Source organism: Narcine bancroftii, chromosome 4 (assembly GCF_036971445.1).
Source record: "Narcine bancroftii isolate sNarBan1 chromosome 4, sNarBan1.hap1, whole genome shotgun sequence".
NCBI classification, from domain to species: Eukaryota; Metazoa; Chordata; class Chondrichthyes; order Torpediniformes; family Narcinidae; genus Narcine; species Narcine bancroftii.
In genome coordinates, this window is record NC_091472.1 from 71,152,128 (window position 1) to 71,166,234 (window position 14,107).

The 14,107-nt window shown below is 42.5% G+C and overlaps 1 protein-coding gene across 8 annotated transcripts in view; it reads right to left on the reverse strand.

Annotated features, from left to right (window-relative positions):
* LOC138760671 (uncharacterized) overlaps positions 1 to 14,107 on the reverse strand; it is a 202,480-nt gene that overhangs the window by 81,015 nt on the left and 107,358 nt on the right. The window contains exon 9 of one of the 8 annotated variants that reach the window (XM_069931586.1): positions 3,764 to 4,000. The exons of the other annotated variants lie outside the window; for them this stretch is intronic. Within the exon in view, the coding sequence (XP_069787687.1) occupies positions 3,872 to 4,000 (129 nt within the window). The 3' untranslated portion in view covers positions 3,764 to 3,871. Of the gene's footprint in view, positions 1 to 3,763; positions 4,001 to 14,107 lie in introns of those variants that run through there. 8 annotated transcript variants of the gene reach the window in all.

The following is a 14,107-nucleotide window of genomic DNA, read 5'->3' on the forward strand; positions in this document are numbered from 1 at the left end:
GAGATGTTTAAGAATGGAGGTCATAGCTGAAGAAAATTAGGCTATGCATATGCAGCGGCAGACAGAAGAGAGATTTGTATGGATGGGGGAGCTCGGCAGACACAAGGCAATGAAAGGATTTGAACACTTGGATTTAGAGACAATGGAGGTCATCCAGCCAAGATGCTGGGTGAAAGGGATGATATAAATTAGGATATGCGCAGCAGAGATTTGCAGGATGACAAGTGGTAGGTTGGCCACAGAAATGTTGAACTAGTTGTGCCAAAAGGTAATAGTAAGATGGATGAGGATTTCAGTAGATGGGCTGAGGATGAGGAGAAAAATGATTGATGTAACAAGGCTGAAAATAAACGACTGTGATACTTGAGTGGTTGTGGCATCAGAAACAGTCAATAGTAAAGAACATGCCTCAAACTCAGTGATGAGGGAGAGACGACAGAACATCATATGGTGAGAATTAATTGAAGTTTCTACTCCTCCAACACCCTTTCATTTGCTAGCAGTATGACAAATCTAGGGCAATGAGGCTGGGGGATGGATTCACAATGATGGAGGGTTGGATATGGTCGGATATGCAAGGAATCTGATGAGTTTCACAGTGCACACTAACAGGTGCCATAGGGAAGGTAAGGAGCCTCCAGGAACTTACCATTTCCACTCCCCAGAGGTAGTGGTGATGGTGCAGGAAGTTGACACTGCTATTGAAAGTTCTCCAGCTATGACTGGATGAATAGGAGTGGCTTTGGAGTCTCAGCAATCTGGACAATGGAGAGGTAGTGAAGGAAGTAAAAACACAATGCTGGAGATACTCAGCAGGTCAAACAATGTACTTTATATAGCAAAGATAAAGATACATAACCAATGTTTCAGGCTTGAGGCCTTCATCATTAAGGTATTGGAGAAGATTAGAAGGTCAACCATGTCAAAGGTTTCAGGTCATGAACAAGATACAGTTATTTCTCAAATTATGAATATTCTAAATTTGATTATTTTGCCATGATGCTACTGAACCTTTACTGAACAGGGGCTCACACTCTGGATCACAGAAACACATTGTGCCAAAATACTCACATTTGTGGCAGCTCACTCACACAACAGGCGAACCGGCTCAAGGAATCGCAAGTTACCGACCCCACAACTGGACTCTGTGACTTTGTTAAGCAACAAATTTGCCAGAGTTCCTGACCATTATTATGCTGCAGTCCTCCACAGATGCCCCTAAGCATGGTGTACAGAACCACATTCCCACTCAAAAACCACTTGCGTTCTTCAGCCAGCACTTGTGACCCCCGAAGCTGAAATACAGCACCTTTGACAGGGAGCTGCTAGCCACCTATCTCGCCATCTGGCACTTTTGGTATTTCTTGGAGGGGCAGGAGTTCACATTCTTCATGGACCACAAACCTTTTACCTCGGCATTTGCCAAAGTGTCGGATCCATGGTCAGCATGGCAGCAACACCACCTGTCATACATCTTGGAGTATACCACCACCATCAAACACATCTTCGGGAAAAACAACTTCATGGTGACACCCTGTCTTGCATCTCCATTCACTCAGTACATTCCCTGTCCCCAGGGTTAGACTTCATGGCACTCGCCGAGGCACAGCAGCTGGACAAATGCTGACCTATTGCACCGCAGTCTCGGGCTTGCAACTTGAGGACAACCCTATTGGCCCAACAGGCAGCAAGCTCCTTTGTGGCGTGTCTCACGGCCAACCTTACTGCATTGTACCAGCCATTTGAGTTGTCATGTTTTCAATGCACTACATGGTTTGGCCCACCTGTCCATTTGGGAAACCATCCAACTGGTGATGGATAGATTTGCTTGGCATGGCCTACGCAAGCAGGTCAGGCACTGGTCCAGGACATGCATACACTGTCAGACCAAGTCCAAAGGCACGAGAAGGCCCCCCTTCAATCTTTCCAGCCGGCACACAGGTTTGAGCATGTCAGTCTGCTGCTGGTTTCCCGGGGTGGGGGGGTGGGGGGGGGGGTAAGCTACCTGTTCACCATGGTCAAAAGGTTCACTAGGTGGCCAGAAGCAGTTCCGCTCACCGACATGTCCACAAAATCCTATGTCAGAACCTTCATTGCAAGCAGGGTTCCACGTTTCAGCCTGACTGCCAACATCACCTCAGACAGGGGATCACAGTTCATGTCCAGCCTATGGTTGATGCTGGCACAGCTACTTGGGACCCAGCTACACCACACCACAGTCTACCATCCGCCATCCAATGGCCGTTTCCACCAGTACCTGAAGTTGGCCCTGATGGCTTGCCTCTGAGGCCTGGATTGGGTGGACGAGCACCCATCAGTGCTTCTTGGCATCCGCATGGCTCCCAAAGAAGACTTAACCACGTCTTCGGCAGAGTTGGTATATGGTGTCCCACTGACAGTTCCTGGCGAGTTTGTGCCAACGGCCCGTGGCAGTGCTGACAAGACTTTGAGAGAAGGTAGGAACATTAGCTTCTGTCCCACCTTGTACCATGGCCCTATCACCTTCCTTTGTCCCCAAGAACCTCTGGGACTGCGACTACATCTTTGTCCACAGGGGCATGCACTGGACTCCACTCCAATGGTTGTCAGAGGGCCTGTACAGGAAACAAGTGCATCCACGATATGAGCGGCCATGAGGGGTCCTTCACCATTGACTGTCTCAAGTCGGCGCACCTAGACTTGGAACATTCTGTGACTGTACCACCCCACGCCGATGAGGTTGGCCACCCAAATGGACTAAAGAGGTGTTGGCCGTGGACTCCACACCTCTTAACTCCGCTTCTGGGTGTGGGAGGGGTCATGTGCCGGCTCATCCACACAACAGGCGAACCGGCTAACGGAGTCGCGAGAAAGTCCGTGGCAGATCTGATTGTGAAAGCTCAGGGTGTGGGGCAGGCTAGTGGCTGATATCATAAAAGGTCCTGGGAGTCACAAGCGTCACCAGGTTCCGAGAGAATTAAATGCATGCAAGAGTTCTATTAAATTCAGTTGGTCCAACTCAATTTTGACTCTTTCACTCGCTGTGTATCTGGTGTGACTACACAATACACTTTGCCTTTGTTTTATCAATGCATGAAATTTTGCTCAATAGACATTTTGCGGAAACAAACTCCCCACTCCCTCTTTTGGGACTTTTTAAATTTCAATGAGAGCAACTTCAGAATTACAGCATTGACAGATACATTGTATGCATGTATGGGGCAGAGTGGAAGGGGGTGGAATGCGGAGGGGTTTCACATTTGGAACCGTGAGGATGATGGGTGTGGATTTTGGAGAAAACAGTATACTCCAGGAAGGAAAGTTAGATTGGCCATAGTTTGAAAGGTGAGATGGGATTAATTTTTTTGACTGTCCACTTGGTTTGCCTTTACTGCAGGAAAAAGCTGAAGTATGTTGCGCATATTACATTTTGTGTATTATTACGACAATAAAAAGAACCTTGATTACTGTTTCTAAAGAGGGATAACTTCTAACAAGAGGAATTTGTTAATTATATCAGTAATCATTGGTTCCAGGGAAAGAAGTAGAGATGTTGAAGATAGAACAGGATATGTTCCTCTTGCTCGATTCATTTGGTGAGTGTCTAAAGTCTAAATCAATTGAATGCAACTGGAAAGACTCTCTGGAGGGGCAATGTGGGATTAGATGCAGGAACAAATTGCAATGGATTGTGGGTTGATAAATTAAGGAGCTAAACAGAAAAATGGAAACTGATTTTTTTATTCATATGTAAATAGTTTGATTTTGTCATGGCATAATATACAATGTAATTTAGTCGCTATATTATTTTACTCAAAGGCAAGCATCTAGGGGTCCACTGGGAATGAACATGAATAAATATTGATAGATTCTGGGTTCATCAGCTGAGCAGCTAAATCTTAGCACTTGGGTGAAGTGAAGTGAAGTTGGTGTAATCCAGATAACTGTAGAAGTCTTTCCAAAGGACAGAGATTACAGATTTATTCACAATTCTTTCCCTCTTGGCGGTGGGGGGGGGGTCCTGCAGGAATAGATACATATCTTTTATCACAGTCTATCAGCAGACTCTAATGAGACAAAAATGCACATATATATCCTTACAAAATCTGATAATGATTAGATACAAGCTTTGTCAGACTAATAGATTGCTGGGATCTTCAAAGAGTATATACTGACCATAATAAGGTACATCATTTACATCTCCCTGGATGTAGTAGGGTGCTGAGACTAACAAGAAATCATTTTGTGGCTTCTGACATAAATAACATCTGCCATTACTGTTGGTTCCAATAGCCATAAGCATTTTCCCATTGAACTGAAAATAAAGGAACTCCTGTTGGGTGCTGAGAGGAATCAGGGATACTTTGAATTGACATTGGATGTGACTGTATGTTTCCATCTGGAGGTTGTACTCCTCTTGTAAATGAACATAGTTTGGTTAAGTTCAGGCACATCTGTGACCTGTTTGGTTGAAAATGTGGCAAATCTAGGCACTCCATATATCAATATAGGTCAACAATCAGGTTACATTGGTTAGACGATTTGTTATTCATTGTGAACATTTGTTAATCAGGTGACATAATTACCTGAATCTCAATTCCAGTTATTCTGTAACTATAATGAAAATGAATCACATTTCATGTTGAAAAATAATTTGTGTATTACTGGAGCACTGACACTTAGTGACAGAAAAGACTGACAGGTATAGGTTTGAACCTAACATAGAACTGAGCTAAGTCATTGAGCAGGTGAGTAGAGACCTATGAGGAGGGAGTCAAGCCTGGGCAACTTCTAACAGTTTGTCACTCCAGATGAGCTGTTGTCAAATAAAGACTGCTGGAGGGACTCAGCAGGTCAAGCAGCATCAGTGGGAGCTGAAGACATTTATCGAGTCTGGAGAGATATGGAGATGCCAGTGTAAAGGGGACAGGGTGGGGGGGGGGAGGGGAAGGAATGGGACAAGACCCCACATGGGATTGGTGACCCAGGTGGATGTGAAATATAATGCACAGAGGCAGTAGATTGTTAGACACCAGACAAAGGGAGGAGTGGCAACAAAAAAAAACAAATGGATCAGGTGGATAAAGGTGGGTCATACAGGGTGGAGTGGTTGATTAGAAGGCAATGGCTACCAATGTTGGAATCTGATGAGGAGAGAAGGAGAGAACAGAAGTATAAAGAGAGACCTGATGGAACAGAGATGGAGTAATGTCCAACCTGCAGTCCTGGCTCAGAACAAGTTGAGATCAAAACTGCATGTTTTGCACATCTGTAAGAATCACTGTAATGTTACAGGAAATGCTACACCTAAATCCACACCTCCTCCCTTACCATCATTCGGAGCCACAAACGGTCCTTTTAAGTGAAGCAACACTTCACGTGAATCTGGAGAGGTCATCTGCTGCATCCAGTGCTCCTGTTGTGGCCTTCTCTACATCGGAGAGACTGGACGCAGATTGGGTCAGGTGGGTGTTTTGGTGAGCACTTTTCCTCTGTCCGCACCAATGGCGGGGATTTCCCAGTGGGCACCTATTTCAATTCCATACCCCACTCCCGCACTGATGTCTGTCCATGGTCTCATGCATTGACAAACCAAGGCCAGCCATAAACTGGAGGAGCAACACCTAATATTCCGTCTGGGCATGCTCCAAGTGTGCGGCATTAATATTGAGCTCTCTGCTTTCCGTTAAGCCACACCCCTGTCTCTCTCTCTCTTCTCCATCCCTGTTTCCTTTCTTCCAGCTCCCCACCCCCTTCCCTCTCTGTTCAGAGAGCTATCCCCTCCCTCATCACCTCTTGTGCCCACCCACCAATATCCACCTATAACTTCATGCTCTTCCCCTGCCCCTCCCTCCTCCATTTTATTCAGGCGGCTCCACTGCCTGCTTTTTGCTCATACTTGATGAAGGGCTCATGCCTGAAACATTGGTTATGTACAGTGCCCTCTATAATGTTTGGGAGAAAGACACTTTTTTTTTCCCTTTATTTGCCCCTCTGCTCCACAGTGTTAAATTTGTAATCAAACAATTCACTTGTGATTAAAGTGCACATTCCAGATGTTAATAAAGGGTATTTGTGTACATTCTGGTTTGACCATGTTATTAGAGCACTTTTTAAACAATGCTGCATAAAGTTTTATAAGTGGAGGGAGGAACAGGCTAACAGAGGGAATAGGTGGATACAGAAGAAGCGAGAACTTCAGGGTAGACATCCTTCGAAGAAACTTTGCCGTGGAGCACCCAGAATGCATCCACCTACTCCCTCTGTACCACACTGGTCAATCGGCTTACATACTTGTGTTGAAGCCTTTGGAACACAATGAGTCAGAGGAATAGCTGACACAACATGAAATAATACAATACTTAATCCTTTTAGGAGGGTCAAGAATTTTTGGAAAGTTGGCACTTTAATGTTGATAAATTCTGGACAAATTCCCCCTGAAGGTCTTCAAGGTTATTTCCTATGTTTCCAGTTTCCTTCATAGCTCCAGCAACAAATAAATACTATATGAAATTTGAGAAATCAACATCAACAGTCTTTCCTATTTGCAGATAGCAATGTTTTTCAAAGGAGGATAATAGTGTTACAAGTGGGATGCCAATCAACTTCTTGACTGAGTATTTGCAGCAGTTTAAGTGGAAACAGGTCCATTCATGAGCTTCTGACGTGGTTGTTCCTAGCGGAATCTTCAATTCCTTTACCATCATGTCAGCTTGAGCTAAAAGATGCCTAAATTGACTCACGACCTAATCATTGCCACCTCAAATGATTATTAACATCTCAATATTTTGTTAGTTGGGTAAACAGTCATGCTCTAGCTTTCCCCCTCCACCACTGCGTCACCAACAATCATCCTTCCCACACCCTTGCCAACCCATCCCAGAATCCACCTTGATCTGCCTCATGATTGGTACTTGGACATGTCTCCACTAGAAAGAGATCTCTATCATCCACTTCTGCCATGGATCTTTCAAAGTTTTTTGTCCCCAGGGGAAGAGTACAAATTATCTGATGGCTGTCTCCAAGTAAGTGCCAGACCATAAGAAAGGAATTTGCAAATGTAGGTGATCTAAGTGGCTTCCCTAATGTTAATGATATCTTCATACAATTGACATGAAGGTGTCTTTCAAGATAAAGAGCTGCTGATTCTCAGGTCTCAAGACTAATTTTATAATGTCATCTCCCCTGTTTACTGCTCCTGTTTATTTTTAATAACTGCACTCGTATAAGAATTCTGGCTGCTATAATCAGTCAGTTGCCACTATTTTAAACTTTTTGGCCTTGATTACTTTAACTTTCCACCATTTTGTTGGAATTATGCATAGAGAAGGTTGTGTAAATGAACCATTGCATGAACCAGAATTAAATTTAAATTTAATTAATTTTAAATTTCATACAGCATGGTAATAGGCCATTTTGGCCCATGAGCCCATGCTGCCCAATTACACCCAACTGAACAGTGGGAGGAAACTGGAGCTCCTGGAGGTATCCCACAAAGACATGGGGAGAATGTACAAACTTCTTATAGACAGCATGGGATTTGAACCCCAGTCCTGATCTACGGTGCTGTAACAGCATTGTGCTAACCGCTAGGGTATCTGTGCCACTCTTAAGAGCCTGGTGTATACGTTCTCAGCTGAATCAGCATCGTCAGGAGGTCAATTGTGATTGTTGGAGATCAACCATCTTATCCCTTGGACATCACTATAGACGATCCACTGGTCAGTGGCCTGGGTGTAAAAACCTTCATGAATGACCGGTTTTCCATTGTGAGATCAGAAGTAGGAATGTTTTCTGATAACTACACAATGTTCAATCCATTTGTAAATTCTCAGCAGATAATACAGCCCATGCTTGCATGCAGTAGGGCCTGAACAACATTCAGACTTGATCTGAAAACTGGTGATAAGCATTTATGAGAACATAAGTAGGAGCAGGATTCGGCCCATCTGCTTGCCAAGCCTGCCCTTCCACTCATTTAGAACATAGCAGATATGGCTGTGGACTCAACTCTACTTACCTGTTCTGACTGCCTGTTCTTTTTCATCCTTAATTCCCCCATTCTTCCAAAATTATCTGTGTCTCAAATACATTTAATAAAGAATATATAAATAATACACACACACACACAAACACACACACACACACACACACACACACACACACACACACACACACACACACACACACACACACACACACACACACAAATATATACGACTTCCAAGGGATTTATGGTGGTTGACAAAGTGATGGTGATGCCATTATCTGTCCAAGGTGGGAAGGTAGATTTAGACACTTGTACTGGAATGATAATTGTATGGTATATTTTGTGATGCAAATTCTGCTCTCCTTACCTAAGAAACCCTATACTAGCTTTGAAGGTGACGCAGAGAAGGTTTACCTGATTGATTCTGGGATGGAGTAATTTAGCTTATGAGAAGAGATTGAGTAAAATGGGACTTCCAGAGGATGACAGAGAGGGTTGGATCTTACAGAAACATTAAAAAAATTATGTAAGGTTGAGCTACGGTAGAATGAGGGAGGTTATTTCCACTGGCAGGTGAGACAAGAACTTGGGGATTATAGACTCAAGATTCGCAGAAGGAGATGTGTGTGTGTGTGTGTGTGTGTGTGTGTGTGTGTGTGTGTGTGTGTGTGTGTGTGTGTGTGTGTGTGTGTGTGTGTGTGTGTGTGTGTGTGTGCGTGCGCACGCACTATATTACTATCAGGTCACTGAGCTGATCACTCTCTGACATTTCTGAACATTGTTGGCATTGACTGGTGGTGCTTGAGGCTCGATTCTTGACATTACAGACTCACCAGGATGCTCTTCCTTTCATGAGCTATATATAAGCATTAAGAACTAAACTAAACCTCATCCAGCAGCTGCCTTCAAAGGTGGGGGGTCTTTGATTTCCAGTGTCTTGCAGCACTTCAGCTGGTCAGCAACACACATATGGAACTACCCTTTCAAGTCTTCAATGCATACCCTAAAATACTGTAAATCCTAAAGGCAGTAGATTCCTTCTCAGAATATTTCATTTTGGGCTAACCCATCTGCAACAAAATAGCTTCACCATTTGTCAGTTTACTTAATGCATTATGATACAAAACAACAGGAAAAAACCTAGTAGTAATCGCTCTACAGCAGATGCAATCTTAATTGCTCTTCACTGATAGATCAACTGGTTAAGTGGTGCCACAACAAAAACCTTGCATTCAATGTTAGTAAAACTAAAAAACTGATTGTGGACTTCAGGAAGGGGAAAAAAGAACACAAACCAGTCCTCATTGATGGGTCAGCAGTAGAAAGTGTTAAGAATGTCAAATTCCTAGCTGTCAACATCTTTGAAGATCTTACCTGGTGCCTCCATGTCAATGCAATCATGAAGAAGGCTCACCAGTCCAGTGGCTATACTTCATGAAGAGTTTGAGGAGATTTGGTATGTCACAAAAGACTTGCAAATTTCTGCAGATGTACTATGGAGAGTATTCTGACTGGATGCATCGCTGTCTGGTATGAAGGTGCCAATGCACAGGGGATGAAAAGACTATAGAGAGTTGTAAGCTCAGCTGGAGCTATCATGGGTATCAGTCTTCACTCCAAGAAGGATACCTACAAGAGACGGTGTCTCAAGAAAGCAGCCTCTATCCACAAGAACCCCTCAGCATCTAGGCCATTTCCTTTTCTCACTGCTACCATTGGGAAGGAGGTAACCCAAGTTTGCAGAAACAGTTTCTTCCTCTCTGCCACCAGATGGACAATGAACCACAGACCTCGCTTTCGCTATTTTGAACTAATTTATTTATTTCAAAAAGAGTAATTTATAGCAATTTTGCATCTTTAATGCTACCGCAAAACAATTAATTTTGTGACATGTTCATGACAATGAATTCTGATTTTGATTCTAGTAACTTTTTAACCGATCCATAAATGAATTTGGTTCAAATTTGGCAACTTCTCCAATATCTACATGGTTCAAATTAGCCACACATTTCAACTATCTTTAAATATAGGATGTAGTGGGGGTTACTTTTCCATTTTTTTGCATCATGTATTGGTTAAAATATGGTTGATGAAACTAACATTTATTCTGCTCATATTTTAGAGATAGTACTTATAAATATCTGGATAGACAGGGTCTGATCAAGAGCACTCAACACGGATTTGTGAGAGGAAGGTCCTGTTTGACCAATCTGATTGAATTTTTTGAAGAGGTGACTAGGAATGTGGATGAGGGTAGCGCGGTGGATGTTGTCTATATGGACTTCAGTATGGCCTTCGATAAGGTACCACATGGAAGGTTAGTTAGGAAGGTGCAGTCTTTAGGTATAAATTTTGAGATAGTCAAATGGATTGAACATTGGCTGAAAGGGAGAGGCCAGAGAGTGGTAGTGGAAAATTGTCTGTCAGGTTGGAGGCCAGTGACCAGTGGTGTGCCTCAGGGATCTGTATTGGGCCCATTATTGTTCGTTATATACATTAATGATCTAGATGATGGGGTGGTGAATTGGATTAGTAAATATGCAGACGATACTAAGATAGGTGGAATAGTGGATAATGAAGAAGGTTTTCAAGGATTGCAGAGGGATTTGGGCTGCTTAGAAAAGTGGGCTGAAAAATGGCAGATGGAATTTAATGCTGATAAGTGCGAGGTGCTGCATTTTGGTAAGAAGAATCAGAACAGGACATACGTAGTAAATGGGAGAGCATTGATGAATACAGAAGAGCAGAAGGATTTAGGAGTAACGGTACATCGCTCCCTGAAGGTAGAAACTCATGTGAATAGGGTGGTGAAGAAGGCTTTTAGTATGCTGGCCTTTATCAATCATTGCATGGAATATAGGAGTTGGGAAGTGATGTTGAGATTGTATAAGGCGTTGGTGCGGCCTAATTTAGAGTTCTGTGTGCAGTTCTGGTCGCCTAATTATAGGAAGGATATAAACAGAGTAGAGAGAGTGCAGAGAAGATTTACCCAGAATGTTACCTGGGTTTAAGCATCTAGAGTACAGGGAGAGATTGGGCAGATTAGGTCTTTATTCTTTGGAGCGTAGAAGGTTGAGAGGGGATTTGATAGAGGTATTTAAGATTATGAAAGGGATAGACAGAGTGGATGTGGATAGACTATTTCCATTAAGAGTAGGAGAGATTGAAACAAGAGGACATGAGTTAAGAGTTAAGGGGCAGAGGTTTAGAGGTAACATGAGGGGGAACTTCTTTACTCAGAGAGTGGTAGCGGTGTGGAATGAGCTTCCGGAAGAAATAGTGGCGGCAGAGTCAATTTTATTATTTAAGAAAAAGCTGGACAGGTATATGGATGAGAAGAAGGTTGAGGGTTATGGTCATTGTGCAGGTAGGAGTATTTGGTTTGGTATGGACTAGAAGGGCCTAATGGCCTGTTTCTGTGCTGTAATTGTTATGTATGTTATGTTATGTTATTTATGCCTTCAATGTTCGATTAATTTGTTCTCCAAAAAAGTACTGAACAAACTCCATCAAATTAATTGGTGGTTGTTCTGATCATAGTTATATTACAATGCAAGTCTCTACATTTTTCTGCCATGCCAACCGACAAGAAGTGATGTGAGATATATTTGTAACAAAGTCAAACTTCACCTTACTCTAGCAGCCACAGTATAAATTAGAGCACTAAGCCTAATTAGTGGAGGATTACAGCCTAGGTGCAACAGTAGGTCCATTGTGGTTAAACAAATATGGTTCCACAACTGAGATGAACCTTCAAAATTAATTGCTTAACTAATAAAAGCATGCAAAAAAAAAAGCTTTTTTTTTATAAACATAATTTCAAGTAAAAGTTGCCTCCTTCGAATACACACCTGTAAAAAACAATACATAGAACTGGTTTAAAAATATGCCAGAAAAGAATGATTAATAGTTTTTCCATTGAATTATATTGTAAGGAATAAACTGATTAATGGGGAGATTATTTCTTTGATGGCACTTTCCTTAAAATTAATTCATTGCAGAGAAATCTGGAGCATTATGCATTTACAGTACAGCATTGAAAAGTGCCTCACAGAGCAGAGGTCCAATTTCTTTGATGCTGTGAGAACAGTTGTTGAGCTTTGTAGTTCCCAGCTCTGTGTATGTGTTACCTCAGTAAAAGTGGAGCAGGAAGCAGTTTATTCTGTCGTGGTCAGTGTAACTCAGTCTATTGTCTAGACCCTTTCTCCACAATATACTAATCACTATAACCATGATAAAGAGTATTCCTCTGCTTTTCTTTTTCTTTCATTTTTTTTCCTCTCTGACTGCTTGCAGCAAGCTCAGGAGCCTGCTTGCTACAGCCACATATTGACTATAGCCAGACGGATTTTTCTGCTCAGTCTTCATGAAGAATTTCAGCCTGAAAGGTTGACCATTCTTTTTCTCCCACTGATGCTGCTCAACCCACTGAGTTCCTCCAACAGTTTGTGTTTTGCTTCCAATTCCAGCATCTGCAGCCTCCAATGGATTCATGAAAAGATCATCAATGAGAATCACAACATAAACAGTTACCCTAGGTATTCTTGACTCAAGTTTTGGTGTTGCTTTGCTGTCGTAGTGCAAAGGGACAGAAGTGAGGAACCGAGGCTGAAGAGGTGTAAAGAAGAAATTGTGAAATTAAGATTAATAAAAAGAACATAAAAGAATAGTGTTTCACAATATTGCAAAGGTAAACTGTGTCCATGTTCTGCTTGTATCGTATGACAGGGTGACACTAGGTAAATCGAGTGGCAACAAAACCGTTGTCAAGAACTTGCTTGCTGGGCAGTTTGGAATTTTTAGCAGCTTAGTATACATTATATATATGAAAAGCAAGCCAGAGGATACAAAGTGTATTATTCAATTAATGCAGACAAAATTTGAGGCCATTCCATGCAGTTGGAGTTGTGTAAAGCCACGCTGAGGAAGTTAATGTCCTTCTGCACTTCTCTGACCTGCCTGGCATTGCACCATATGAACAAAGACAAACATTATCTGTGAGAAAACATTCAGAATCTAAGAAATAGTCTTGTAACTGTTGGAGTGGGAGCTATGAACAACCACTATTTACACGTGAAAAATAGTTTGACCTGATCACAGAATGGGTCTTTAACATTTAATATTATTATTTTCGAAGTGGTATTGTCAATTCATAGAGACCACTGGGCAATGTAGTTCCCACCTGTCAGAATCATTTTGAAATGTTTGACCACATTGACTGACAAAGCTGGGGACATGGCATTTCTCCATGATTTCTGGCCCATCTACTTGATCTGATTACATCATGCCAGGCCACAGACTCTTGGGTCCAAGAGACTTTTGTTCAGCACAAGGTACGTGATGGACAATTCTATGTGTTGGTGATGAACATGGGCAGTTAGCACAAACGGAAACGTTTGATGAACCTCTGATCCGGTGATGTTGGGACCTGGCCATTGCCGGACCACAGAAAATGCTGGAAAACAGAAATTGACCCTTAAGGGAACCATGTGAAAACACATCAAAGGTAGAACAAAGCTTAAAACAGGAAATAATACTGTGGGCGGCACAGTTAGCGTAGAAGTTAGCGCAGCATCTTTACAGCGCCAGCGATTAGGACCTGGGTTTGAGTCCCACGCTGTCTGTAAGGAATTTGTACTGACTGCAGCAGATTCAAAACATGCTAGTCTACAGGAGTTGCCGGACCACAAAGCACTTACTGATTTTTTATAGAAAAGCAACAGGAGAAATAACTTGGATTTACAACTAAATAGCACAGGCATTTACAACTGTTTGGCATCACAAATGATCATTTGCAGCTTTCAGGCTGAGATGAAGTGATGCTGCCATCAGAGGAAGTTGGCAAGGAGTGAAGAGGCAGGAGCGTGCTGTGCTGAACGGACATGAGTAGAGTGGTCCTAATTTATCTATTTATTTAAAAAGCCAGGTGTGCATTTTATTTAAATTGTAAGGGGAAAGGTTTGTTGGTGTAAAGTTAAAATTGTTAATTTAATTTTAAGTTAAAATTTAAAAGGGGGAGGGAGCTAGTGCGCAGGCGTGTGGTGACATCAGCAGGGAGGGAGTTTTAAAAACAAAGAAAACCTTACCTCAGTTGAGGTCCAGTTGGCAAGGAGCGAAGAGGCGGGAGCGTGCTGTGCT